Below are 27,740 nucleotides of genomic sequence, written 5' to 3' on the forward strand. Positions count from 1 at the left end.
ATACAGTTTTAAGAGTTAACAGTCTCAAAGGGCAAGAATGCAAAGGTTCAAACAGAGCACCCATCAGGAATTTTAGAACCAGGTTCAAATCCCAACCGGGCACCTAGAAAGGTGACGGTGGGAACACATTAGTGAGCCCTTTGAGAAACTGTGAAATCAAAAGGAATCTTAAAATAAGAACACTCCTCAGACGAGCGCTTAAATATGGACAGCGCCGCCAGGTAACCTTTAATGGTACCCACTTGCAGGCCCTTGTGGGCTAATGAAAGTAAAAAAGACAGAGCCACAGGAATTGCACATTAAAAAGGATCCACATTCTTAACCCTGCACCAGTCGCAGAACTTTGTCCAACGGCAACGGTACAGGGACTTTGTTGCAGACCTTCTGGCCGAAAGCAACACCTCCATCACGTCTTCAGGGAGGTCCCAATCCTTATACCTCTTTCTTTCAGAAGCCAAGCATGAAGGTTGAGGGACTTGACCTCTGGATGGAGAACCTGACCCCCCCCCTTCCCGTGAGAGCAGATCGTCTCGGTAGGGAAGACAACGTGGAGGGCAGATGGACAAATCGAGAAGGTCCGGGTACCACGTCCTCCGGGACCACGCCGGAGCAATGAGTATCATCCGGGAACCGAACATTCACAACCTCCGCAGCACTTGCGGGATGACGGGGACTGGAGGAAACGCATACAGCAGTGGGAATGACCACTCCACCACAAAGGCATCCCCCCAAGGCTCCTTTTGGAGGAAATTCCTGCTAGCAGAACCTCTCACACTTCCGGTTGACACTGGAGGCGAAGAGATCCACTTGAGGGGTCCCCCAAAGGGCAAAGATCTCAACGAGAATCTCCTGAGCCAACTCCCACTCATGAGAGATCGCGCTCTGCCTGCTCAGAGCGTCCGCCAACTCGTTTTCGTCTCCGGCCAGATGAACTGCCAAGATCGAAACTTCCTGCTGGATTGCCCAAAACTAGAGCTGCATCGCCTCCCTGCACAGAGGAAGTGTCCCTGCCCCCCCCCTTTTTGTTGAGGTAGTGCATGGCCACTGTGTTGTCCATCAGGATCAGGACATTCTTTCCTCGCACAGTCAGCAGAAAAGCCTTCAGGGCAAACCTGACGGCCCTCAGCTCCAACAGATTGATATGGAGTCTGGACTCAGACGGAGACCAACGACTGCTGACTGTCAACTCGTTGGCATGAGCTACCCATCCCGTGAGGGATACGTCCGTCACGATCGTCACCTCCGGCCAGGGTAAAGGAGCCCCCTTCATCAGATTGCCTTCGACGGCCCACCACAGAAGGTCCTGGGCAACCGAGGACGGCACCTGAACCGGGTCCGACATCCTGCCGGAGGACTGAGACCACTGGAGCTTGAGTGCCCATTGCAAAGATCTCATCTGCAACCTGGCCTCTGGCACCAGAAGACTGCAGGATGCCAGGAGGCAGAGCAATCTCAAGAACTCGAACGCTGGGAGACTCTGGCTAAGCTGAAACTTGTGCACCATCTGCTGAATGTGATGAGCCCTCACCTGGGGAGGAAAACACAGCCCCAGGGACGTGTCGAGCACTGCTCCGATGTAGTGGAGCCTCTGAGTTGGTGGCAAATGGGACTTCTTTAAGTTGAGGGAGAAGCCCAGCTTGTGGAGGGAGTGGCAGGTGACGGACAGGTGATCCAGGACTTGCTCCGGTGCGCGCGCCTTGATCAACCAATCGTCCAGGTAGGGGTAGACGTGAATCCCCCCTTTCCTGAGATGCGCTGCCACCACTACCATGAGGTTGGTGAAGACTTGAAGTTGAAGGGCCTGGAGGACTTGAGAGAGAGTAACCATCTTGAACTTGTCCTTCCTGAGGAGTTTGTTCAAACCGTGGAAGTCCATGATGGGTCTCAATCTCCCGTCTTTCTTCGAAATCAAAAAATAAGGGTAATACCATCCCTTGTTCCTCTCCGCTACAGGCACCAGTTCTATGGCACCTTTCTCCAGCAGGGATTGAATTTCCTGCGCAAGGAGCGGATCCGGACTCTTCAAAGAGAGATTCCCCAGTGGATTGTCGCGAGGCCTCTGCCGGAAAGGAAGACAGTAGCCGTGGGCTATGATCTCCAGAACCCATAGATCTGAAGTATTGGCACACCACTCTACAAGATGCTGCGCCAGCCTTCCCCCAACCGGCGAACCATGGGACATGGCCTCATGACTGAGCTGAAGCAGCTGCGGCGTTGCCTGAGGGCAAAGAGGCAACTGCCTGAGCAGCCTTAGCACCTTGTGTACTTTGTTTTCCACCTCTGGCATTCCTACGGTGGCCCCTTTGACTGACAGCTCCTCTCGCTTTACCAAAGGATGAGTAATAATAAAAGGAACCTCCCCTCCATTGCTGTCCCCTAGGACAAAAAGGTGGAGGTTGTCGATCTGCTGCTGTTAGGCAGAAACCTGTGCAGTTCCCTTAGGGAACACTGCAAAAGATTTAGGACTACAGGTGTTAGCGCAGTAGTCCCGCTTGGTAGCAGACTGTACCACCCAGATTTACCTGTTAGCTGTGGCTGAGCAGTCAGCCTTCTCTCAAGAAGAGTTAGGCAGTATGCAAAGTATACACAATAGGCACTCAGACACAATAATACAAGCAAACACTGACCAGAGCTTTGGTATCAAAGTATATAATTATTTATTTAAAAACACACTGTTTGAAACACTGCAGCACTCTTGTTGTAAAATATTCTAAACACAGTTACTATTGTAATATATACACCCCTTTTTCCTTATCAGATCAGTCTTAGTAAAACACCACTTATTTTCATACAGAGGTCAGCGCTTGACTAGATAGCACTCCAATAGGTTTGTGAAAAGGGTAGGGAAAAAGACCGAATATGGAAAGGTACACCACTCTAAGATTTAGGAACACTGTTAGCAAGGCAGAAGAGCAAATGTCACTGGTGAGCCAAAGTCCAAAGGCTGGGCCCACTCTTAGAGAGAGCAGAGCACAAATGCGCCCAAGATCACACAGTTACACTAGGCTTAGAAAGTCTTGCAGAGAGTTCAAAAGGAGTTTAGAGAGGCTCAGAAAAGTTTAGCCAGGGTGTCCCAGGCTAACCCAGGTTCGAAAGCAGTGGACTAAATCTACCCCGTACAGTCGGTGGCAAGGGAAGCCAGGCAGGACACGGTACTTTAAGTGGGAAGGATCCTCCAGCGGTGGCAGTTGTTCCTGGCAGTGGGTGCAAGTCGCATCGTCGTCGAGGGGAAGAGAATATCTCGACTTGGAGAAAGATGAAGGTCGTTGCACTGCCAGGGAAGAAACCAGCCGCAGAGTTTTCCGGTTAAAGGTAGTACCCTTTAATTCGCGGTCGTGGTAAAACGTGGTATCCCAGTTGCCGGGGTGCTTGGCACAGGCCAGGCGGCCACAAGATACGTCGGGAAGGCGAAAATACGGTGAAACTGGTTATCCCCACCAGTCAAAGGAAGAAGACTCTCCGGCGGGAGATCTCTGTCGTTGGGAAAAGTGGCGAGACGGTCCAGCAGGGCTCCACCGGTGGTGTCGTCGTAGCAGGTCGGCTCAGCTTCTCCCTCGTCGGATTCTTAGGTCCTGTGGCGACTTCTGAAGTTCCAGTCTCCAAAGCCCTGCTTTTATGCAGAAAACCCCCATTCACTCATTGTAGTTGTCACTCAAACATGCTAAGTGGTGAGCCGGCCGGCTCACCACTTGGGCCAATCAGGACGGAGTGCGACTTGAGTTGCCTAGGCAACTCAGTCCTGGGTGCCTAAATCCCCCGCCACCCCTCCTAAGTACCCCAGACAGAGTGGCACCACTTTGGAGGGCTTCTGTGGAGAAGCCCGCCAAAAAGTGGAACAAAGGGCTCAACTTGGGTTGTGAGTCACAGAAGAGAACACAAACGCCATTTTAGAATCAAGTTTTGGCAAAAAATACCAACCGGAGAATTAATATTAATTAAATAAACCAGCGTTATGTTCGAGGCTACCGTAAATAATTAAATAAAGATAGTAGCCTAAAACAATGGGAAATCCCATAGGAAAATATTTGCGGTTGAATATAAAAAGTAGTATCCACTGCCACTACTCGATCAGGGGGGACGGAGACGTGCCTCCTCGACTAACAGACCCCGGGGCAACTGAATTGCCCCAGCCAGTACGTCCACAATATGATGGTTTGTGCTGGTTCTGTTCAGAATTTAAGACTAGTAAAGTCAATGGTGACTTTACATGCCCTGGGAGACAGTAGTCAGTCCCAGGGTATGGGGTCTATACTGGGGGGTCACTATGACACCCCTGTGTTACTGCACTGGGGGTGCTGTGTAACACATCACAAGAACACATGAAGCCCTATGGGGTAAAAGAACCCATAGCCCATTAAACACATCTAGATTCAAAGAAACACACTCAAATCATGTCCAAGAGTGAGGGTAAAAGAGTCTCACTCTTGGCAGGAGAAAAAAAATAAACCCCAAAAATCCAGCAAAGCTGCTGGGGGACTCACTAGGTTAGGAAATTCAGCCTAAACAGAGAATTCTCCCTAACAGCTGCACCAAACGACTTCGCTGCAGCTTTGGACGTCTACAACCTCTCAAGGCTCTCGTCAGCCTTGCTGCCAAAAAGATGTTCACCGTCAAAGGGCATGTTGAGGAACTGGGCCTGCACATCAGGAGCAAACCCGACTTCCGCAACCACACAAACCTGCGTATTGCGGTGCTCGCCGCCATGGACCGGCTGACGCAATCTGACATGTCCAAACCCGACTGAACGGCCTCACACATGGCATCCTTGCCATCCTGGACCATAGCAAAGAAACCATCCCGTTCGTCCCCTTCAGGAATATGTTAAACCGCTAAGGAAACAGTTCCACAGTGTGCGTGAAACGAGACAAGGCACATACGGAGTTGGCCACCTGAAGCGCCATACCCCCTGAAGAAAACACTTTCTTCGCCCAACCATCAAAACGCTTGTCGTCCATATCAGGAGGGATGGTAGGATACGACGCCTGCTTTGCTGGCGCTATAGCTGCCTGCACCACCAAACTCTCCGGTGTGGGGTGCCTGGTCAAGTAGCAGCGGTCACTACTGGCTGGGCGGTATTTTCGTGGCAAAGACTTGCCCACTGCCGGGAGACTCTCCGGAGCAGTCCAAACCGCCACCACCCTCCTCTGTAGAGCCATATGGAACGGCAGTACCGGGTCAGTTGGTGGACCTTGGTCAAGGATATCTGTATGGTCATCTTGAAGAAAATCCCCTGGGGTAGCAGACCACCCCAAGTACTCGGTAACCCTAGACATAAGGCGCTGGTACGAGGAGTCGGCATGAGTGCCAGGCTCAGGTCTACAAAACTCCACCTCCGGAGAGGTATCCAGACAACTGGCGTTGTGCAGGGACTGACGCAGGTCCTCAATTTGGCTATGGCCCGAGAGAATCTCATCTGGCACCGTATCAGGAACCATGCCATCATCCGAGCCCTCATGCACCTCTGAAATGTACTCAAGATGGCGGTAAGAGGGCACAGAATGGGTAACAAAGCCATGCTTGACCTTAGCCAAAGCCTTTCTAGGGGGTTCCACCGTGTCCCGGGGTACCCCCGTCGAAACAGCCTCGAAAGGCGTCGAGTGAATCGGCGTCAACGCCAAACGCGGCGCCGACGGCATCGACACAGGCCTCGAGGTCGGAGTCCCGAGCGTGTCCCTCGACAGCCTGGGCGCCGAGGGCGTCAATGACTTCTTCGGAGGCGGAGCCTCAAAAGAGTCAGTGGATAACCTCGGCGCCACAGGCGTCGACGTCTTCCTCGAAGACATCACAGGTGCACACGGTCTCGAGCGCGTGGAGGACCGGGACCTCCAACGGGCATGACGAGAACGATTCCCTTGTCCGAGCGGGACCTTTCCCGCAAATCGTGCCGACCACCCGAGCCCGAAGGCATAGGAGCAGTGTCTCTTGACCGATCATGACCGACCCCACTCGGAGGTGCGCTAGTATTTTCTTACCGAAGGAAGCCCATTCCTCCGGCGTCGCATGCTTGGTGGGATAAGCGACCTGCCGACGGGTGGAGTCCTCGGATGAGGACGGGGAAGGTGACCGATGACGGCGCTTCCGGTAGTGCCTCGAAGAGGCAGAGGAGTGGCGGGACCTACTCCGGGACCGAGATCCACTGGACTTACGACGACGATGTGGCAAGTCGCCCCTCGAATCGTCCGTGGAAAGCCCCGCAGACCTAGACTTCCGTGGCTTGGACACCTTACCTACCGACAGTTTCTTCTTGCGCTCCCGCAAGGCTTTAGACGTAAGCGATTGGCAGTCGACACAATCATCCATGTCATGGGCCTCCCCGAGGCACCAGAGGCAGGCGTCGTGCGAGTCCGTCACCGACATCTTGGACCGTGATTAAGTCTATAGTGTCACGTAATGAGCTCAGTGGGTTAAGCACAAACCTCAGTAGGTAACTGGGTCAAAGTGATGGTAGTGGCATAAGTACGAGAAAGGATCCAGGGCGTAGAAGCTGAGCGCTGTAACTGTACCCGTGGGTAGGGTGATTATCAGCGGTCAGCGCGCGACTAGGCAGGCATAAGCAGTTTATGTAAAGGTGAACAAACTCTGTGCGATATGCTTCAGGGAGCTGGGCAGAAGGTATCACTTAGCACATGTGTAAGGCCGCCCGAAGTAAGTGTTAATATAATGTACCTGATAGGTCCGTTGATTAGTGCCTGGGTTGAAGATTCTGATGAGTTGTGGGGGGGATGAAGATCAGCTCCTTGAGAGTTGGCGGGCGGTGGGTTGGAGCAGCTGTTTATGATATAACGAAATGCTTGTGGCGGCAGTATAGCAGTGGAGTGGGTGGGCAGTCGGCATACCGACACAGACAGGCTCAGACATCGCCTGATACCTTACTTTTCCTGAAGTCCCGGGAAGCCCTGACTGTCCCTTCCCCCTGACTGGCTGTTGGGTGGAAGTTCCATATATGGTATTGTGGGGAAGTCCAGGCCACACTGGCTGGAGCCTTCCCAATGACTGTATGTTGTGGGTACGCCCGTGGGGTGGGACCTGGGTGAATGGAGTGTGTGACGAATACACATTCTGTGTTATGAGTGTCTTGTATGTAGTGTTTGACACAATGCATGAGACAGCCCTGCCCGAAACTGGTATGAATGCAGTGTGTAGTGCTGAATGGCAGAGTGCTTGTCCGAATCTACATTCTGTGTTACGAGTGTCTGGATGGGGAAGAATGGCCTGAATGCATTGTGCGCCTGGTTGGCTGCCTGACTGCCCTTCTGAGTGATTGGTTGCCTGAGTGTGACCCAGCAGAGTGAATAGGAGATCAACAGTATATCTGGGGGCCTCGCGCTGCTAGAAATCATTCAAAAGCTGAAGTTGATACTTGATGCTTACTCTCGAAGCCGAGCCGGAAGAAGGTGGTGAACCGCTGTTCCCTCCCTTGTAATCTAAAAGCTGCTGTGCCTTCAAGAACTGATCCAAGAGAGGACCTGGCTAGGAGACCTCTCCCCGAGCTACGAGGGACCATCGTGCACCAGCTTATCTTTGCCAAAGCTCCCTGGTAGAGAGACCTACGAAAGGCTACCGACCGGAGAAGGGGAGAAGGAGGGCGCCGAGAAGAACGAAGAGAAGCTCCAGACAGCCGTCTGCAGTCGACCGCCGTCGCCGAACGGAGCCACAATGCTCCCTTTGCCTAAGAACATTTAATCCAAGGACACCCTTGTTCTTCATCGTTGACTGCTTTCGTCCTGCCGGAGAAAGTCAAGGTCGTCGACGACCAAGGAGAATCCACCGGTGGGTTTCCCACCACCCGAAGACCTCAGATGGCGACAAAGCTACTGAAGCCTGCCGTGGGCACATCCTGTTCGCCGACACCAGACGCCGACAACTAGATGCCCTTGCTGGGCCAAAGTTCTTCACTCACTCTTTGCAGCAACTAACCATAGTCATCGAGGTGCACTGCATGCCTCCGCTGTTGCAGGCCGTTTTCCACCGATCGTCAGGGAGCACCGCATGGACCGAAGCTGCTGCCTCAACGACAACGTTCACCTTTTCTTGAACTCGGAAGTTCGACGAACCGTGGCTCCTGCTTGAAAGGGAGCGCACTCCCAGACGATGAACTCTACAACACAAGGTACATTTGGGTTGCAGAACTATAGAAGAACTATAGAAGAAGATAAGACTCTGATAAATAATATATGGACTGGGCTTGTAGTGCATCTTCATTTACAGAGTAGTCTGCCCATTGTCTAACCAACTTGTCTCCCTCCTAAGTCTATGGTTTACATCGTTTTGCTGTGTTGATTTGTATGCTATTTGAACTGTGTACAATTGATGCATTTTAATGGAATCAGAGTAATCGTGGTACCACCTAGAACTGTATATATTTACCATTTTAGAAATGTCGGAGCACAAAGTGTATTATCCTGATAGCTCTTTATATAAATAAGGTTCAATGTTATATACACTGTGTTTCAACTAATACAGTGTGTGGACATTCCTTTGTGGGTGCTTGGGGACTACACTGTACTTAAGAAATGGCCCGCATCACCTCCTGAGAAGCTAGGCCTTGATTGCTCGTCCATTGCTACCGTAATAGAGAATCTTGGCTGGGGTCCTCTGTGCCTCTCCTCTACCATATAGAGTGCAGGAGTACAGACACCCCCCTCCAGTCCTTTACACTGGTGGCAGCGGTGGGATGCTTATGGTTTTAAGAATCAGTGTGTAACCTTGCCAGGCACAGCTTCACCTCACCGATGATGCCCAACTAGGCTGAAACGCGTGTATGGGGTTGCTTTGGTACTCTTGCTCAGAGGAGAATTGTCTAGCATTTCGGTGCTGGACTGCCCCTGGGCAGGACAAAGACTGATATGCTGGGAAATGTCTTCTCTGTGAAAATAACAGAGAGCTAAAGACTTGGTTGAGACTCTCCCAGCGGCTATCCACCCAAGAACAAGTCAATGGGTGGTGTTCGCGTTGGTAAAGAGTTTCCCATTCCCCCTTATTTATATAAAGAGCTGTGTTTTAATTAATACAGTGTGTGGACTTTCCTTTGTGGGTGCTTGGGGACTACACTGTACTTAAGAACCAGCCCACATCACCTCCTGAGAAGCTAGGCCTTGATTGATTGTCCATTGCTATTGTAATAGAGAATCTTGGTTGGGGTCCTCTGTGCCTCTCCTCTACCATATAGAAAGCAGGAGAACAGACACCCTCCCTCCGGTCCTTTACAAGCAACAACACTCCCCTCTGGAGGAACGCTACTGGAATTGCACAGGACATATCAACATGTCTCAGACAGTAACATTAGTGAAAGTATTCTTCTCTTTAGAAAAGCAGAACATGTGAAATGGTGGCTCTAACCACTAATAGAAGCCTGCATTCCATGCTTCTCTATTCTTTTCAGTGTTTCTCGTTCTCTCTAGCAAATAAGCTTGGAATGGAGGCACTAACTGCCTGTAAAGTATGCTTTCAAAACTTCCTTTTGTGATGAGTGCACACTTGCCAGAGACATGGACAACCTCCTGTCACAGTAAGGCTTACATAAAGGTGATACTTCCTTTCTTTTTTCCCCCCACAATGCACATGCTCTAATAAGGTTAGAGTCCTTACCAATGAACTCTGTTGTGCGACTGGTGACCTTCGCTCCATTCGCGTTCGGTTAAGGACCACTAACTTGAGCAGCATTCCCATACCACACAAAAGAGTATAGAACCTTGGCGATGAAAAGCAGTCTTTAAAAATCTATTAGCACCCAGGGAGAAGGTGGGTGAATCTTATGATCTAAGCCTGCTTTTTTATCCTGTTGCCAGAACCTTGCTCCTAGAATCCCTGCCGCTCCACCATGTCGCGGAGTACCCTTGCAGTCTCTGCCACGACAGTCTCCCTTTTGAACCTCCCTATCTGTCCGTTCCCTCCTAAAGCTTCCCTCCTTAGCTCCTTGCCCGACCAAACACTTACCTTGACCACTGGCCTGCGCCCCCGGCTTCATCGTGCTGGTCCCCCCAGCAACTCACAAAAATGGAATACTGGCGGCGCACAGAGCCGGACTTATATTTCTATGACGGGATCCACGGCTCCACTGCATGCTGCAGAGCACTTTAAAAATAAATTGAACTTATCAGCACCCCAGGGCTGAGCTCAGAGGTGCTAATAGCAATAACACCCGTGGAGGCTGGCTGGATCAGTCTGGCAATGGCACCTGGCACAGCATAAAGGACCATGCTTCAGTCAGGTCTTATAACGTAGGCCTTGGGATGTTACTGGCTGATCCAGGTGCAGGTTTTATCAGTAGAATACTGCCACCCCCCCCCCCCCCCAACAAAACTGGTGCTATAGGCATTATCTCAAACTCTCAATAATACATTTGTTCCATTATTAACCAACCTGAGCCATGCTCTGTGCACCAGGGAATCCACTTATGGCGTTTGTGCCCTCAGTCTGGCCATCAAGCTGGCCTTCAGCTACCTGTATTACGCGGTACATTACCTGAAAAAGACAAAAAAAGCATTACACCCAGTAGTCGCATTACATCAATCAAGGTACCAAGGAGTTGGTTCTGTGGGATGGCAAGGGAAGCTAACAAAGAGCACTTTTTTACACTATTTCTTTATTGTATGTGAACAAGGCGGTGGGGTATCAAATTGCCATAAAATTATGATTACATTTTGAAGTTGTGCTTAAAGTCATTGAAACAAAAACAAAAATACATATTTGACAGGGAAACCTAAAACCTCCATGCTATCTCCTCATGCATTTTCTCTGGCAAACATTGATGAAGGGCTTAATAAGGGAATCAATTAAATGTAATGTTTCTGGTCTACTGAAAAGCCTAGTGTACGGTTTTCCCATTTTTAATTTCCAAAACACTATTACACTTAAAATAGAAATGGAATGAGACCACCAGGGGGCGCGGACCAGCATGGCTGCACAGGAGTCAAGCTCCATCACCCTTGTCCCCTCTGGAAGGCTGAATGGCGCACCGCGATTTTGAGAACTTCGCAACCCACATGTTAACGGCTCGGGGGATGTTAGGGATTACTCCTGTGGGGTCGGAACGCACCTAGAAGCATAATTTCAGCACAGGCGGCCATCCCGGTGCTAGAGACGGGTGATCACCACAACTGCCCGGGCCTGGGTGAGCGCGGGTACAGTGCATTGGAAGGCAGGGCAGCCCTTGCACGCAGGGAACAGTGGGCTATGCCGACAGGCATTCAAGGAGGAGGTCGGGGAGACACCCGAGGATGTGCTTGTGCCCCCCCATCCCCGCCCCGACGTAGCAGCTTTGGCTGGGTGTTTGGAGTTTTCCACACCAGATCTTTGGCACAGGCCTGCAGAGTAAGCCTAATGGCTGGAGCAGGTCAGAGGGGCCTCTGGAGGACGTGGACAGTGACAGGGGTGGGGGGACCTCCACCCTCCTACCGCAGGCCCAGCCTTCTGCTTGTGGGTGAAGGAGAGGAGTGGTACTGGGGAGCCCTGGTATGAAATGGCCTGCTGCTTGGAAGTTCTGGCCCTGTGAAAGAGGTAGCTAGGTGCCTGCTGCAGCAAACAGTAGGTGTGGAGGGTGTGCTTCATTAAGTGGAGTCTAGGTGTCTGGACCCTGATGGAGGCGGCCTACAAAGTCCTTGAGAGGGTGGTGGACGGACAGCGGGCCAGGATGTGGCTGGACTTGGAGGTAGCTGTGCCAGCATTGGGTGGGTTGGCAGCTTTGAAGATGTTTGGTTACAACAGACCCATCTTGTGCTGGTGGTGTCCGGTGGACCTTGCCGCAAATGAGGCATATCTTGGCAGTGTGCGCTTGGGTCCCGCATGACCACCCAGTTGGAATCAGAGGCGAGGGACACTGGCGGGGAAACTTCCGGATAGCATTGGGGCATTCCAGCAGTACCATAGAATTGTGACAATGGAGGGGAAGGGCTGACCCACAAAGCCAGTGACAGATGGTGATACTGCCCCGTCCACGAAGGAAGATATTGAGGACATACTGCAGGAGATTTGTGCATTGCGTGGTGAAATACAGGTGTCAGTCTCAGACTTGATAAGTAGAGTCAAGGTGCTTGAGAATAAGTTTAAAGGTTTAGAGAATCACCACCTCAATGCGGAGCTCCACAAAATGAAATTGGAGAGGAGGCTGTAGGACCTGGAGACCAGAGATAAAGACTACCGGTTGAAAATCGACAACCTAGATAATAGGGAACTTGGAAACAACCTGAGAGTTTTTGGACTGAAGGAATGGAAGGGTGAGTTGGCAAGTGACATCCATCGAACAATCAAGGCTTTGGCTAATGTGTTCCCAGATGAAGGCGGCAACAAAGTGGAGATCGAACGGGCGCACTGTGGGTGTATGGTTAGTGGCAGAGGTCCAGGGTCAGTGTTGCTTAAGTTTCTGCCTACACTGAAAAGGCGGCAGTGTTGGAGAAGACCAGGCGCCTGCACGCTATACAATTCAAACGAGACCCGGTGCACTTTTATCATGACTTTTCGAGCTTCACCTTGGCCAGAAGGAGGGAATAAGGGACCAGTGGACATACCTGTTAGGAATAATTCCCGTTTATGTGAGGTTTTCCCTCCAGTTGTGTAATCCCCCCCCCCCTACTTTTTGCTGCTGTTAAACCCCATAGTCTGACGTTGCCAGTGGAGCAAGCCTTCAGCTGCACTCCCCTGGGCTTTTCGCTCACTTTATTATGGGGAAACTGACATGCCCTTAAAGACAGTCAGTACTGGGAGACTGTTTCCCTTAGTCTTTTCCAATGTTGCAATTTTTCTGCAACATGTTACAAGTGCACAATGTACCTTACAGTACAGTGTGCCTGGGTCTTACTGTCATTTCCAAAGGCCCTAGAGAACCTCGAAAGATTTTTTAGGAGAAGTGCAGATGTGCCTTGGACAGGGCTGGTGGCAGCTTATCTTTTCGTGTATTTTTAACCCTTTCTTGCCATGCAAACCGTGCTTAATGTGGTTGGCACAGAAAGGTAGCCTGGCTCCAAAATGGCCATGCCACAAGGTTCTTTTGTCCTGTCTTTTGGCCATTTTGCCCCTTCACCTTCCCCAGGTCGAGCCGACCTGGGTCAGACCTTATTTGGGCATGCATTTTCCCACAAAGCGCCAAGCTTTCGCAGGCTTCTGCATTCCTTGCGTGTGTCCCTCCCAGGATGTGGGCTGGACTGTCTAGTTGCAATCCACATCCTGGGTGCCAGAGAGTCTGGTGTGCTGTGAATGACTGGGACCACTGTGGTTCGTGATTGGTCCACGTCTGGTGTGCCTGTTGTGAGCAGATCTCCCATTGGGCCCTACAGGTTGGTCTCATGCGTTCTCACTGAACCTAGGATAGGATCCAAGCATCCTGAAACTAAGAAGCGAAGTCAAGGACCTGCTGGTGAACCGCTGCAAGGTTTGGCACCCTGAGCCTGCTGCGGTCCAGCTGGACCCCTCTGCATCTGATCGAACTAGAAGGTCTGCGAAGACGCTACGACCCATTTGAATAGTGGGACCAACTATTCTCGCACCTTCATCAAACCCTGCAAGTAAGCCTTCTTCGAAATGTGCCTGGGCCAACCAGTGGGCTGAAAAGCTTGCGCAGGACCTTTGCTCTGACACCGCTGCCGTTTCGAGGAGCCCCTTGAAACTTGGTACATTGCAAGCTCTGTGTTCATGGCACTCTCACATCAAATTCTGTACACTTGACATTCCCAGGTCCGGAATAAAGAGCGCGCCCGAACCAGAGTACATGCAGTTACTGTGTCGCCCAGCTGTGGTGACAAACTTTGCAGGTGCTTCGCTGCTGTGCCCCCCTGTGCCCTCAAGCCTGCTACAGTGAAACTGTCTGATCCATCCACCAGGAGCGGAGAAATTGCCAGTGTCCCGTTTGGGAATCAACGCTGTAACTTAGCTGCTGAAAGCCGCAGCGCCGCACAATTGCCGCATTTGAACCTGCAACCAAAGTAGACTCAGCTGCCAAAGTTTGGTCCAGAGTGCGCCGGGGGTCGGTGAGTACTAGCAACCCTTACCGGTGGCCCCTAGCGCATCCACCCATTTTTACGCACGAGTGTCCACCTAGTGCCACTCTCCTTTTCACAGATAGCCTGAGCTATGGAACCATTCCCAACTCCTGGAACCTGTTCTGCCCTTTTGGGGAGAACCTCCATGAATAGTGGGTACTTATGCATCACCTCCCCCACCTTCCCGAGCTGCTACAGACCCTACAAGAGACCCCGTGTTCAACCCTTCTGCACTATTACGTGCGCAAGCACCTGAAAGTACACCTTAGCACTAGGCTCCTTTCATCGTAGGCCTTTCAGTTAGGTATTGAACTTTGCAGAACTGCCTAAAGACTATTGCTCCCTTTCCTTCCAGGTTATGGATCCGTTCTGTTCTTTTTAACCCTTTAGTAGATTCGTATTGGTTTAAAGGTATTACTGTTGATAAATGCTGTGTGTTTAAACGCAAAGGTCTTGAATAAATATATTTGTATTTTTAATATATATAAACCTGTATGGAGTGATTTGTAGTGTCCTTTTAGTCTGTGTGCTCATTGAGGTCTTTCAGTCATCCTCATCCCTCCTGAGACCTAGTCTTGACCGCCGCCAATGCTACCTTGATTGGTCTGGCTCGTCTAGAACGTTACCCTGTTCCAAGAAACTAGGCTGGCCTTCTGAACTTCTGCCCACCAGGTTAAAGTTCAGAAATCCATCTCAACAACTGTTTGCTTTGGTTTTGGTTTTGGAGATCAAAAAGGCTGACTATCATATAACCAAGTGGGATGAAGCGTAACAGGTCCTGCAGCACCCATCAGAGGCAGAAAAGAAGGGAGAGGTGGGCCGTGTTGAAGCCGAAGGTTTGGTCAAGAAGCAGGAGGCTTTGAGGGGACTAATGCAACGTAAAAAGAAAAGGATCCCCCAGGGGTCATACATTTCCGAGGTTAAACACTCCTTTGTCTGTTAAGTGATGAGTGAGTCCTGGCTTCCCCGATGCAGGGGCCCAAGGGGGGCATGGGGGTAGGGTCTCCGAAGCTGTTAAATGTTGTACTATGTAGCTTGATTGGGTTGGTTCCACTACTTGTTCTGTTGAATCTGTGGTTGGAGACAGGGGTGGGGGTAGGTTCTCCCCAAGGGGCCCAGATTTTTGAAGAGCGTCTCAGGCACAAAGTGGATTGGGGATGGAGGGCAGGTGGGGGTGTTATGGGCTTTTTGGGGAGGTGGTTATGGGTGGATGTGAATGGCGTATGTGAACTGGGGCAAAAAGGCAACTAGGTGGGTGGAGAGGCGATGGATTTGGAGTTCCTAGAATGTGTATGAGATGGCAGGGTGGGGGACGGCAGATTGTGTGAGGTTTGGGACCCTGAATGTGAAGGGTTTAAACTGCCCAACTAGGAGACTGGACGTGATGATTTTTCAAGAAGCAAGGATGGTGGAGGAGGAGGAGAGACATATTCCCTCTGGGGTGATTGGGGGAGCATATTGGGCACTAGGGGAGGAGAAGAGGGGAGGTGTGGAGATGTTGCTGCACATACAGCTCAGTTTGAAGAATATTATGGTGAAGGAGATCAAGGGGAGGGCATGGATGATATTGGGTATATGGGACGGCACTTGGGTGTTGTTGGCGACTATATATTGCCCAAACCAAGGACAGATTTTTTTTAGGTGACATTGGCTCAAATAGTTCAGGAATGCAAAGGTCCGGTTGTATTGGGTGGGGATTTTAATATGTGGGCCGATCCAGGGCTGGATCGAAGGCCGTCTGGGGTTTGGGGGGTTGGTTCTCAGGAGGGTGGGGAGAAGTGGGTTAAGCCCTTGTCTGGGCGTATATGGGGTGTGGGATGGGTGGAGATGGCTCCACCCGAGTGAACGAGGGTTTACATGTTATTCTCTCCCTCACTGTACTTATACGGGCATTGATTACATTTGCATGGACAATACCATCTTAAAGCTCATCCTCTGGCATGGTGTGGGATGCGGCCAAAGCGACTTGGAGCAGGGAAGAATGAAGATCGAGATTGGGTCCTTGCAGCAGAGGATGCCAGCTGATAAGGGAGGTATTGCAATCCCTAGAAGCGGGGAAGGTGGTGAGACAACTTCAATTCCTGTTAAAGAAATACTATGAGAAGGGGATATGATATGATGGTTTATTTATATAGCGCATATATGACATCGAAGCTCAAAAAAACCATAGAACGCTGGAAACTAACAACTAACACGGGAGTTGAATACGAAACATGTCTTTCCACCTTCAGAGTAAAATCGGGCCACAAGATACAGCGAAAAATTCCTCGACTGCATAAATATAACTCTGAACTGGCCGAAAGAAAATCAAAGCTAGCAATAAAGATAAGAGCTCTAAACAAACTGAACACCGAGGGGGCATGTGAAGAAAGGGCAATGTTAAAAAAAGCCTACCGGAATTGGGCCAAATCTCACAGGGCCTTATTGTTTCAAAGAGACTCTGAAGAGATGCTGTCAGCTACCGCCAATAAAAACGCTAAATTCATGTGGGCCCTAATGAATCAAACCAGTGCACCACAAGGAATAGAACAGATAAACCCGATTCACGAAGGAAAATGGATCCAATATTTCCAAAAAGCGTATAGCCAAGAGATGCTAGAAGAGACGCAAATAATCACGGACCAGACTCCGTGGAACATTCCATTCGAGAAATCGGAAATCATTGTACTAATCAACAAGGCAAGCAGTTCGCGGGCACCTGGGCCCGATGGTCTAACAAACGCCATATTAAAACAATCACCTGAAGTGTGGGCCGACATGTGCTACGTACTGTTTGAACGAATCATCAAAACTAAACAAATACCGGAATCCTGGACTAAAGCGATTATTATTCCCATTCACAAAAAGGGAGATAGATGCAAGCCTGAGAACTATCGTCCAATATCTTTGTTGGACGTAATAGGCAAAATATTCGCAGGTATCCTCTTAAAGAGATTAAAGGAATGGATCATAGACTCAAGAAACTACGACCATCGGCAGACAGGGTTCGTTGAAAAAGTTGACTGCGGGCTAAATCTGCTCATACTCAACCTATTAAAGGCTAAAATCATCTGCGAAAAACAGAAACTTTACCTGGCGTGCATAGACATGGCTGCCGCCTTTGATAAAGTGGATAGACAAATCCTGTGGAAAAAGCTAAAGCAAAGGGGATGTCCTGAAGATCTCGTGGCTGCTATTAAAGCCATGCATACTGACACATGTATCCAAGTAAGGTTAAACCAAAAAGGTAACCTAACCAAACCGATCCCGACAACAAGAGGCCTAAAGCAAGGGTGCCCTATGGCAGCGATCCTTTATAACTTTTACATTCTGGAGATAAAGGACAGGCTTGTCATACCGAGAGGCTGTTCGCCTAAAATAGGCACCTCAGCAGTAGGCCATCTGTTGTACGCAGATGATTTGATCATCATAGATAAGACCCCAATCGGTCTGCAGAAAAAACTGGAAGCCCTAGAAACATACGTCAAAGAAAATAACCAAGAAATAAATCCTGAAAAATCTGAAATCCTAATAATGAAAACATCAAGAGCCAGAGAGAAAAAGTCTTTCAAATGGTATGTTGGGAATAAAGTTATTCCAATAACAACGAGCGCAAAATATCTGGGAGCAATAATAAGTGCAGACTGGAATGACCGACCGTGGATAGAGCATATAATGCGTAAAATGAGTCAATTAACGGCACAAGCGCTTATATTGAAACAAAAATTCGGAAAGTTTTCGATCCAACCAACAGTTGACTTTTATAACACAAAAGTTATTCCGTCCGTTGCCTATGCCGGAGACACAGCACTCAGAATACCATCAGAATTTTGGGGTAAGGTCGAAGCTACATTTTGGAGAAGACTAATGAGACTACCTCAATGTGTCCCAATGATTATAATACGACATGAACTGGGCTTGTACTCCTTGCAGGCCACAATTATATGGAAAGCCCTATTAACATTCAGAAAGACACTGATCAAAGACTGTCCACCTCAATATGAAATCTTAAAGGACGAAAACATAAAAGCGCAATTCTGGCCACTGGCTAGTTGGAAAGAAAAATGTAAAGATCTCTTACAGAACTTAAATATGTCTGAGGACACACTATGCAATAACCCTAAAAGGGTGAAGATTGCGTTACTGTGTGCTGACTGGGATAAAACAGAAACTGCTCGCGCCAATTCCAAATCTCACACTCTTTCAAACAATCTCAGATCAGTACCAAAAACTCTATCTACCTATCTGAAAAAGAGTGGGAATCCTATTCATCGGGATCTAATCTTACGATTTAGATTAAATATCCTAAGAACAAAAACAAATTTGAAGAAATACGGCACAGTAAGTGATAACATGTGCCGGCTCTGTGAGAAGGAAGTGGAATCTCTAAAACACTTAATAATGTTTTGTCCTGAACTAAGACTAGCAAGAGATTTATTCCTACACCCAGCATTAACTCCGACGTGCGGGGTGGATGCTGATTTATGGTGGGAAACCTTGTACGTTAACCCTAATCAGAAAACCACGAGAGCTCTTGGAATTTTTCTCCAAACGATGATGGTCAAATTGGAAAACAAACCGGAATTACACAGTGAAATAGAAAAGGACCTCATGACGAAGGAAAAAGTATAACCTTTGATATATGTCTATACTTAGGCCAAACCAAAGAGGACTTGAATAAACAATTAAAAAGTGGCAAGTATGGGAGGAATTGCGATAGAAATATAAAGAAGACTTCAAGATATGGTTTGGCCTTGTAAGTGAGCGAAATAAGCAAAAGTTTGTATTTATTTACTCTATATGCTTAATAAAAAAAAAAAAAAAAAAAAAAAAATATAGCGCATATACACAATGTGTTTCAAAGCGCTTAAAGCTAATGGTCTCCAGGCGGCATGCCTGTGGGGGCAACAGACTGAGTGATGGGTTGAAGGAATCATGGGGGGTGGATGGAGAGATGGCCGTATCACCTAAAGGCAGAGCTGAACAGTTTGCGATTTATTTCAGGAGCTTTATGTTATGAGAGGCAGATGGACATAGCAGAGATTAAGTCATTTACGGGACAGAACACTTCCAGTGCTTAGTGGTGATGAGGTATTGGGGACTGATGCACCTTTCACTCCAGAGAAGGTGCTCCTTGAAATTTGAAGAATGCAAGCGGGTAAGGCTCTGGGGAGAACGGTTATACTGTGGGGTTCTACAAATAGTTTATGGGACTCCTGTTCGGGGGTAGGCAGTAATCAAATGCTCCTCGCATTTAACACAGAGAAGGCCTTCGACAGAGTTGATTGGGCCTTCCTATACACAGTCCTTTAGAAGTATGGCTTTGGGCAAAATATGCTTAATGGGGTTCAGGCTTTGTACTTTAGCCCGACTGCAAGAGTGGCAGTGAATGGGAGGTATTCTAGGGTGTCCCCGCAATGTAGGGGAACTCTACAAGGGTGTCCACTTCCGCAACTTGTCTTTGCTCTGTGTATGGAATTCTTGGTGGAGAAGCTTCCGACTACCCCCTGGTAGAGGGCATTCGGGCGGGGACTCGGAATTTAAGTTGGGGTTGTACACATATGACATTTAGTTGCATGTGACAAATCCCCATACCTCGGTTACTGCGGCGTTGCCAGTGATTGGGCGATACAGGGACTTCTCAGGATTCACGATTAATAGGGCTAAGTCCATTATGTTCCATTTGACAAGGAGGGTGCCAGGGATACTGGGGTACTTGAGCAGCTGGCAATGGAGGTGAGAACGGACAATTTACGGTACCTAAGGGTGGTCATCACCAGGGAGCCAAGTGGGTTATGTGAGGCTAAATATATACCCTTGCTGAGGACTCTGTATGGTGAGAAGACGAATTGGGGGAAACTCACTATGTCGTGGATGGGGCGACTTCAGGAGCTAAGGAACAAGTTACTTACCTGTAACTGTTGTTCTCCAGCATGGGTCTGGCATGGATTCACATGCGAACCCTCCCGCCTACCCCTCTGCGGCTCTTCACTTGGTCATACTGCCACTTCATGTGCTTCCAAATCTGAAGATGGCTGCCAGAGGTGGTGCTTAGGTAGAGGGCAGTCATTGGCTGTGGTCAGTATGACGCAGAGACCAGTGATTGGTTATTACTACGAAAGACAGATCAGAAACGAAACTGATACTGGTTTTTTCTTTACCGAGGATTCCCAGCCTGACGACGGGGAATATTCATGAGCATGTGAATCCACGCCAGACCCCATGCTGGAGAAAGATGAACTTCCTCCCCAAGTTGTTGTATTTGTGTTATATGCTTCTGATCATGGTGGCAGGAATCCTACTTACTGAGGCCAAGGGGCGTATGCTTCAATTTTTGTGGCAAGGGAAGAAACCATGCATGGCCTATAAAACTCTGGTGTTGCGCAAGGGACAATGGGGTGTGGGATTTCCAGATCTTCACATGTATTATAAGGCAGCACAGTTGCAGGTGTTTCTGCCTCATCTGAGGGAGGATGGGGTAAACAATGGATTTAAACAATGGCGTCCAGCCTCTTAGGTGAGTGGTTGTGGGTACCCAGGCAGAAAATACCGTTTAGGATCAGAGAAGAACAAGCTACTTTCTTACCTGGTAAGAGCAATAGAGGCAGCCGCACCTCTAGTAGAATGGGCCCGTAAGCCTACCGGAGGGTCCTTACGGTAGCGGTAACATTCAGAAACAGTCAAGATAATCCATCTAGACAAAGTCTGTTTAGTAACAGCTTGTCCCAAACGCCTTCCAGCGTATCCTATGAAGAGCTGATCATCCACTATGACCCGGGACATGTGTGAGATGTAGAAACTTAAAGCTCTCCAAGGATCCAACCTATGGAGCCTCTCCTCTTTCTTACCAGGATGCGGAGGAGGATAGTACCCCAGAACAACCACCTTCTGGCTTAAATGAAATTCTGACACAACTTTCGGAAGAAAGGGGGGGCGTGGCTGGATGGCGCCGTGAGGAGACGTGCTCTTGAGGAGCTCCCGTCAATCCGTCATAAGATCCTGCAAATTAAACCGATATCCAGGCAAAAAGACATGCTGGCAACGAATCCCCAGACGGGGGAAGGTCCGGTGCGGGAACAGAGCGACTTGTGAAGCTGATCGGAACTTCACAGGGCGAACCAAGGCCACCGAAGAGCAGCTGGGCTATTAAGTCCAAGGAACAGAAAAGATGGCGGCGCACAAACAAAGGGTCAAACTGACCGAAGAGCCGTGCCCGAAGCGCCGTGGGCAGGAGCGTAGGCTTGTACTATTCAAGCGAGCCTGCCCCGCTCCTGCGGGCGAGGAAGCGCCCGGACGGTGGGTGGACTGAAGACCCAGCAGCGAGGAGCCTGCTGGTGCGGGTGGCGGACTCCTGGGCCGGGGGGGAGGAGGAGCGGCAGGAGCTTTCCGGGGCACCCCGGCTCCCGGACACAACAAAGGACTGAGTCGGGTCGCCCCAGAAGGTGCTGTGAGCACGGGGCGACGCAGGGGCACACCGCCGACAGGGCGGTCGCTGGGAGGCGCTCCTGTGGAGCGCGGTGCCAGTTGGAGCGGGGGCTCGTGTGCGTCGAGCCCCGGGGGCCGGGCGTGCCACGGGGCGCGGGCCCGAGCGAAGACCCGGCCCAGGCGGACATCGGGAGGGGGGCCGGGGTCGAGTTGGTGCACCGTCTGGATCCGCCTCCTATCCTACATTGTGCTGCCCAGGAGGTGAGAGGCAAATCGCCTGGGCCTGCCCGCCCGTGCCGCCTTGGCTGGAAGCAAGACGCGAACACCTCCTCGGCTTGGTCCCAGCGCGGGTGGTGGCAGAGCGTCTGCCCCGGGGTCGCCGGAGCGGATCCCCGGTGACGGAGAATAGTGCCCTCAATCGGAGGACACTGTGCTACCTGCAACTCGCGCCCCGAAGTGAGGACTTATTTGAATGAGGGCAGACGCGGGACATGGGATCGGACAATGCTGCGAGTTTGAAACCCACACACAGTGCACCTCTTTTGACTTCCTCGCTGTGATCCAGGGGAAAGAGAACAAGGAACCAAAATACGGGCACAAAACGAGCAGATAGCCGTCGACCCCTGGGGGCAGACTGATTTACTGTGGTTCGTTTACGCACACGTACACAGACCTTCATTGCTTAATGCTGTTGCATTTAAGTACACAAACCGAACTGTGCCGGTAAAGCACCGTCTACGAGGAGGATGCTGCCTCTACACAAAGGCACTGATTCGAGGTGAACATCCTATAGTATAAAGTAATAAGAAATTGTTGCACTGCAGCTACAGCAACTGACTGGCACAATCCACGGGGTGACATCTTCATACCCGGTGCCATGTGTTGGGCACCGGTGGGGTGATACTGATGACTCCCTGCTAACCAGCGAGCACAACAACTGCTTTACAAGAGAAAGCAGGGAAACCAACGGCGACCCCTCTGTAAAATGGCACATGTTGCTTGCGGACAACAGGCATTCTAACATCAGAGGCTACTGTGCGGAAACGTGCCACTATTGCCCGCAGACGCAACTTCCATGTTTGCACCCGAACAATGGGCGCACAGTGTGACTGGAATTGGCGCATGAGGCCTAAGAGGGGGCAGGTGGGCACGAGCCCCTACATGGAACACCAACTGCTGCATACACGCAGAGAAAGCAGCAGAAATAGCACATGCTAGCAAAGAGGGACCTGTAACAGCGTGGCCGGATGACAAAGGGGGGCTGACCCGCTGCTGGACATATCCACAAGTGCCGGGGAGCCGGAAAGAAGCACCTCATACAGGACTGCAGGCTGGTAGGCCCAGGGCCAACGGAGAGCCGGAGTGGGGGAGTGTAGGGCCAGGGGGTGGCATCTAACCACTGGCAGCCGAAAGAAATACGGCAGGGACTGGCTGAGTAATACTGCATGGGCGCTGGTGTGTGGGAGGACAGTCCATTCTAGAAGCGCAGTGAGTGATAAAAACACACCCAAATAAGGCTGAAGCGGCCCCTGACACCGACTGTCGCGAGTGGGGTGGCTCTGCTGGTTCGTGCCCATACAGCGCTGTACAATGTCAACCAAAGTTGTCAGACCCAGGAACAAGCAGCCCATGCTGGATGCCTATGCTAAGACACCTCCAGGGGCAGAAGGGGGCAAAAGCAGAGACAACACTACCACATTGGTAGCAGAGGCACCGGGCACTATCCAGGAGGTGCTAGCAGCGAATGCAGACCCGAAAGTTGCCTGGGAGACCAAGCTGGGCCTGGCAATGAAGGATCTAAAAGTGGGACTGGACCTCAAGATCGGAGCGGTCCAGGAAGAAGTTAATTTGTTGAGACAGGACGCGAGGACGCTCGCAGAACGCACTGGAAACGAGAAGGAGATGGCCCCAAACACGGCAGCATGTGCCACCCACGGCATGAAACTACATGCCTTGGTGCAGCGTGTGGGCAATCTGGAGAACAGGGCAGAGGAGGCAGAAGGGTACACTAGACGCAATAACATTCGTATTGTAGGATTGCCAGAAGGAATGGAAGGGCCGAACCCAACGGAATACGTGGAATCTATGCTTCTGCAGGAAATAACTGGCGGAGCATTGACCCAGGGGTTCGCGGTGGAGAGAGCACACAGGGCCTTGACAAGGAGACCACCCCTGGGATCCCCCCCCCCCTGCGGCCGCTGATCGCAAAGATTTTGAACTACCGGGATCGGGAGAAGATACTTGAATTCTTCCGGAAGGGAGGTACGATCAAAAGGGGGCCGGCGAAAATCACAGCATATCCGGACTACACTTTGCAGGTGCAACGCAGCAGGATGAACTTTGGGTCGGTGAAGAGGAGGTTGAGAGAGGCAGGCTACAGATACATGCTGCTTTACCCGGCCAAACTGAAAGTGTTCCACAAGAACAAAACCCCGTTTTTTGAGACGCCGGAAGACGCCATGGACTGGCTGTACATGCAGGGTCGCCCTCAAGAACTGGGTATCCAGACGGAAGCGGCAGAAGATAAGTAGCACGCAGTTGGGGCATCTCTGGCGACATAGCCAAGACATTGGGACTGGAATATAGTATTAAATAAAGCCTGTGGGGAATGTGTTGCAGGAAACACAAGCTTGTCAGATCCGCTAGCAGCAAATACTTATATTTAGACGAGAGGGAGCTCCTGGGAGACATCCCTCAAACCCCATAGCATTAAGCTTAGCTAGGTCACTGTTATTTCGGTGACACCCTGCGGGGTCCTAGCCCTCGATTCACCAGACAGGGCCAGACGCAGGGGGGCCTGAGATCCAGGGATGGAGCTGGGCATTTGTTGGGGTTGGGTAAGAGGTTAGGGGGGTTGTGTGGGGTTGGGAAGAGGGAGGGGGGGGAGTTGTTGAGGTTGGGAAGGTTAAGAGTCATAAAACGGGCCATCGAGGTATACATCAGAGGGAGTGGAGAGGGGCAGATCATCAAGTCAATGGCATCGGGTAATCTTAGAGTCGTGACCTGGAATGTGCAGGGCCTCGATAGTTCTCTAAAACATAACAAGGCAATGATGCATCTGAGGAGGATGCGGATAGACATAGCTCTGCTACAGGAGACCCACCTCACCAAGGAGAAGTTGGAGGTGGTCAGGAGAAAATGGAGGGGTACTGTTATAGGGGCCACATACTCGCCATATGCAAGAGGGGTGATTACATGGGTGGCACCCCATGTGCTATTTCAACTGCTCAGTTTGTTGAGACCCAGAAGGTAGAATGGTGGTGGTGGCGGGACTCCTGGAGAACAGAGAAGTAAGCATCATAAATTTGTACGCCCCTAACCATGATATAGCGACATATTTTAGGACCCTATATAGTAAAATTAGCCCCCTGGTGGGAGGCGCAATGGTGTGAGGAGGGGACTTCAATTGCACCCTGAACCCCAGGATAGACAGGTCAGAAGACAAATCAGAAAAGCCGGCGCCAGCAGCCAAAGCGCTGAGGACACTGTTGACAGACCTCGGCCTAGAGGACGTGTGGAGACGATTGCACCCAATGGATAGGCAATACTCGCATTACGATGCGCCACATGATCTGCACACGAGGCTGGATTATGTGTTTGCTGCTGCCGAGATAGTGGGAGAAATGGTGGGCGCAAAATACAAGGCCCGGGTGCTATCCGACCACTCGTCTTTGGTCGTAGAGCAGCGGCATCAACCCCCCCAGAGCGCGAATCCCGACATGGAGGCTCAGAACTGAGGCTCTACAGGATGCAGGATTTCGAGAGGATATGAGGGAGGCCATTGAGGAATAATTTGAAATTAACACGGGCAGTGTACGCTCTGTGGGAACGGTATGGGAGGCATTTAAGGTGGTGGTGCGGGGGGTAGCTATATCAAAATCCAAGGGGCTCCAAGGGGGTATTGAATGGGAACTGCAGGAAACAGAAAGAGAGCTAGAGGACCTGATACAAAGGGAGGGGACCACCCGAGAGGACAGCGCCAAGATAAAGGACTTACAGATGGCTTGTAGTGAACTCTGGGACAGATTATGCAGATTAAATTATAAGAAATACACAGAGAGGTTACATGCAGGGGGGGATAAACCGGATAGATTACTGGCCTGGTTATGCAAAAATGAGACCCCCCACCTGGTGATCAGAGAGGTTAGGGACACGGAAGGCCAAATCTATAACACCAGGAGGGGGAACGACGAGGAGGTCCTCAAGTACTACAGACTATACGAGGACACAGGAGAAGAAATTAGTCAAGAAATACAGGAAACAATAGAGGACATAGGGCTGCCCTCTTTGGATGACCTAGAACGCGCAGATCTGGATGCCCCAATCACTGCGGACGAACTGGAGGTGGTGATCCAACACCTACCCACATGTAAGGTGCCGGGGTCGGATGGGTTGCCCAGTGAGTTTTTAAAAAACGTATAAGCAGGAGCTACTTCAGCCGCTGCTTGCCATGCTTAATGAGGCATATGAGCAGAGGGAACTGCCGGTGTCTCTGCGTGAGGCAGTGATCATCTCACTCCTGAAACCAGGCAAGCCAGATGTAGAGTGTGGGTCTTATAGGCCCCTGTCTATGCTTAATCAGGACAGCAAAATACTCACGGCAGTGCTGGCCAATAGACTGAAGAGGGTAATTGGCAAGTTGATACACCCAGACCAAACAGGCTACGTCCCCGGTATAAACATCACAGACAACCATAGGAGGCTGCACTATATCATTGATCAAGCCGAGTGAGACTCGGGCGAGCTGGCTATCGTGTCGTTGGACGCGGTTAAAGCGTTTGATTCAGTACGGTGGCCATGGTTGAAGGCGACCCTGAAGGGATATGGGATGGGGCCAGGATATATTAGATGGGTCCAGATGCTATATAGTTCCCCGATGGCGAGAGTTAAAACGGGAACCATTATCTCAGATGAATGGCAGCTTAGCAGGGGGACCAGACAGGGATGTCCCTGGTCGGCCATATTATATATTTTGGCATTGGAGCCGCTGGCAATTTGCCAGCGGCAACAATACGGGGAGGTGGGGATACGTAAGACAGGAGGCACACACCTGATATCACTGTATGCAGATGAAATGCTCTTCTACTTGTGCTACCCGGAGGAGAACCTGCAATATGTGCTGGAGGTGATGGATCGGTATGCCACCCTCTCGGGCATATCAGTGAACCCTGGGAAGTCCAGTTTGTTCCCCTTGGGAAGTTATAAGAACACCCCGGTGGAGAGACTACCCGTCCTGCAGATACCCTGGCAGCCCATGACATTCAGGTACCTGGGAGTAAACATTTACCCTGATATAGAGACAGAGCACAAAAACAATACAGAGGAAGCAATTGAGGGAATTAAGAATAGCATGTTGTTCTGGTCCAGATTACCCCTAGCCATGATGGGAAGAGCAGCTCTGCTCAAAATGGTGGTTCTGCCCAGACTGTTGCATTTTTTTGTGAATGTTCCGTACCTGATCCCCAGACGCCTTTTTGTGAGACTTCATGGCATGTGCAGGGACTTCATTTGGGGCAATTCCAGGAATAGGGTGGCCCTGTGGAAACTACAGAACGCATGTGATAAGGGGGGCATAAACCTGCTGAATTTTGAGCTGTATTACTTGGCAGGACAGTTGTATGTGGCTAGGTGGTTGTCCGCAGAGGACTCGGCAGCAGCTCGGCTTTTGCAAGGTGATACAGCTCCATACTTTCTAAGAGAGATAGTGACCCAGACCCGCTTTCTCAGTAGGTCCCGCTAGACGTGTTATGCGGGGATGACTCCCAACTGTTCAAGGGGGTCCGCAGATACTGGGAATCGGTGGGCCTAGCCACCCTCGGAGATATATGGCAGGAAGGGGAGGCATTGGAATTTCAGAGGCTACAGGAGGAGACTGGGCTGCATAGAGGCCAATATATCACTTATACCAGGCTCATGAAACGGGTGAGGGAGAGATGGCCTGAGATGGTGATAGCGGAAGAACCCAATGCCACCCTGGAAATGATGTATGATGTCTCTGAGGGTGGGCATGAAATATCTAGGATATATGAGCTCCTGAGATCGAAGGCAGGGAAGGAGCTGCTCCAACTGAGGCATGACTGGGAGGAGGAGGTGGGAGAACCCATGACAGAGGGACAGTGGGATAGAGCTCAAAGGTACCATAAAAAGGTGTCCCGGAATGCGAGACTCCAGCAGATCCAGTTGTACGTCACCCACAGAGCTTATTTGACCCCTGGAATAATAGCCAGGTTTGGAGGCTCGGCTATACAGAAATGCCCCAGGTGTGGGGAGGAGGAGGCAGGGCTGCTGCACATGTTCTAGGCTTTGCCCTGAGGTGCAGAGATTCTGGGAAGAAATAAGGACGAAAATGGCCAGTGGGGGAGT

General features: G+C 50.5%; 1 protein-coding gene across 5 annotated transcripts in view; it reads right to left on the reverse strand.

The window, feature by feature from the left end:
• USF1 (upstream transcription factor 1) overlaps positions 1-27,740 on the reverse strand; it is a 1,351,219-nt gene that overhangs the window by 860,484 nt on the left and 462,995 nt on the right. For all 5 annotated transcript variants that reach the window (XM_069607201.1, XM_069607199.1, XM_069607200.1 and 2 more), the window contains one exon: positions 10,363-10,464. In XM_069607201.1, coding sequence (XP_069463302.1) covers positions 10,363-10,464 — 102 coding nt within the window. The remainder of the gene's footprint in view (positions 1-10,362; positions 10,465-27,740) is intronic.

Source organism: Ambystoma mexicanum, chromosome 1p, assembly GCF_040938575.1.
Source record: "Ambystoma mexicanum isolate Mex_15411 chromosome 1p, UKY_AmexF1_1, whole genome shotgun sequence".
NCBI lineage: Eukaryota > Metazoa > Chordata > Amphibia > Caudata > Ambystomatidae > Ambystoma > Ambystoma mexicanum.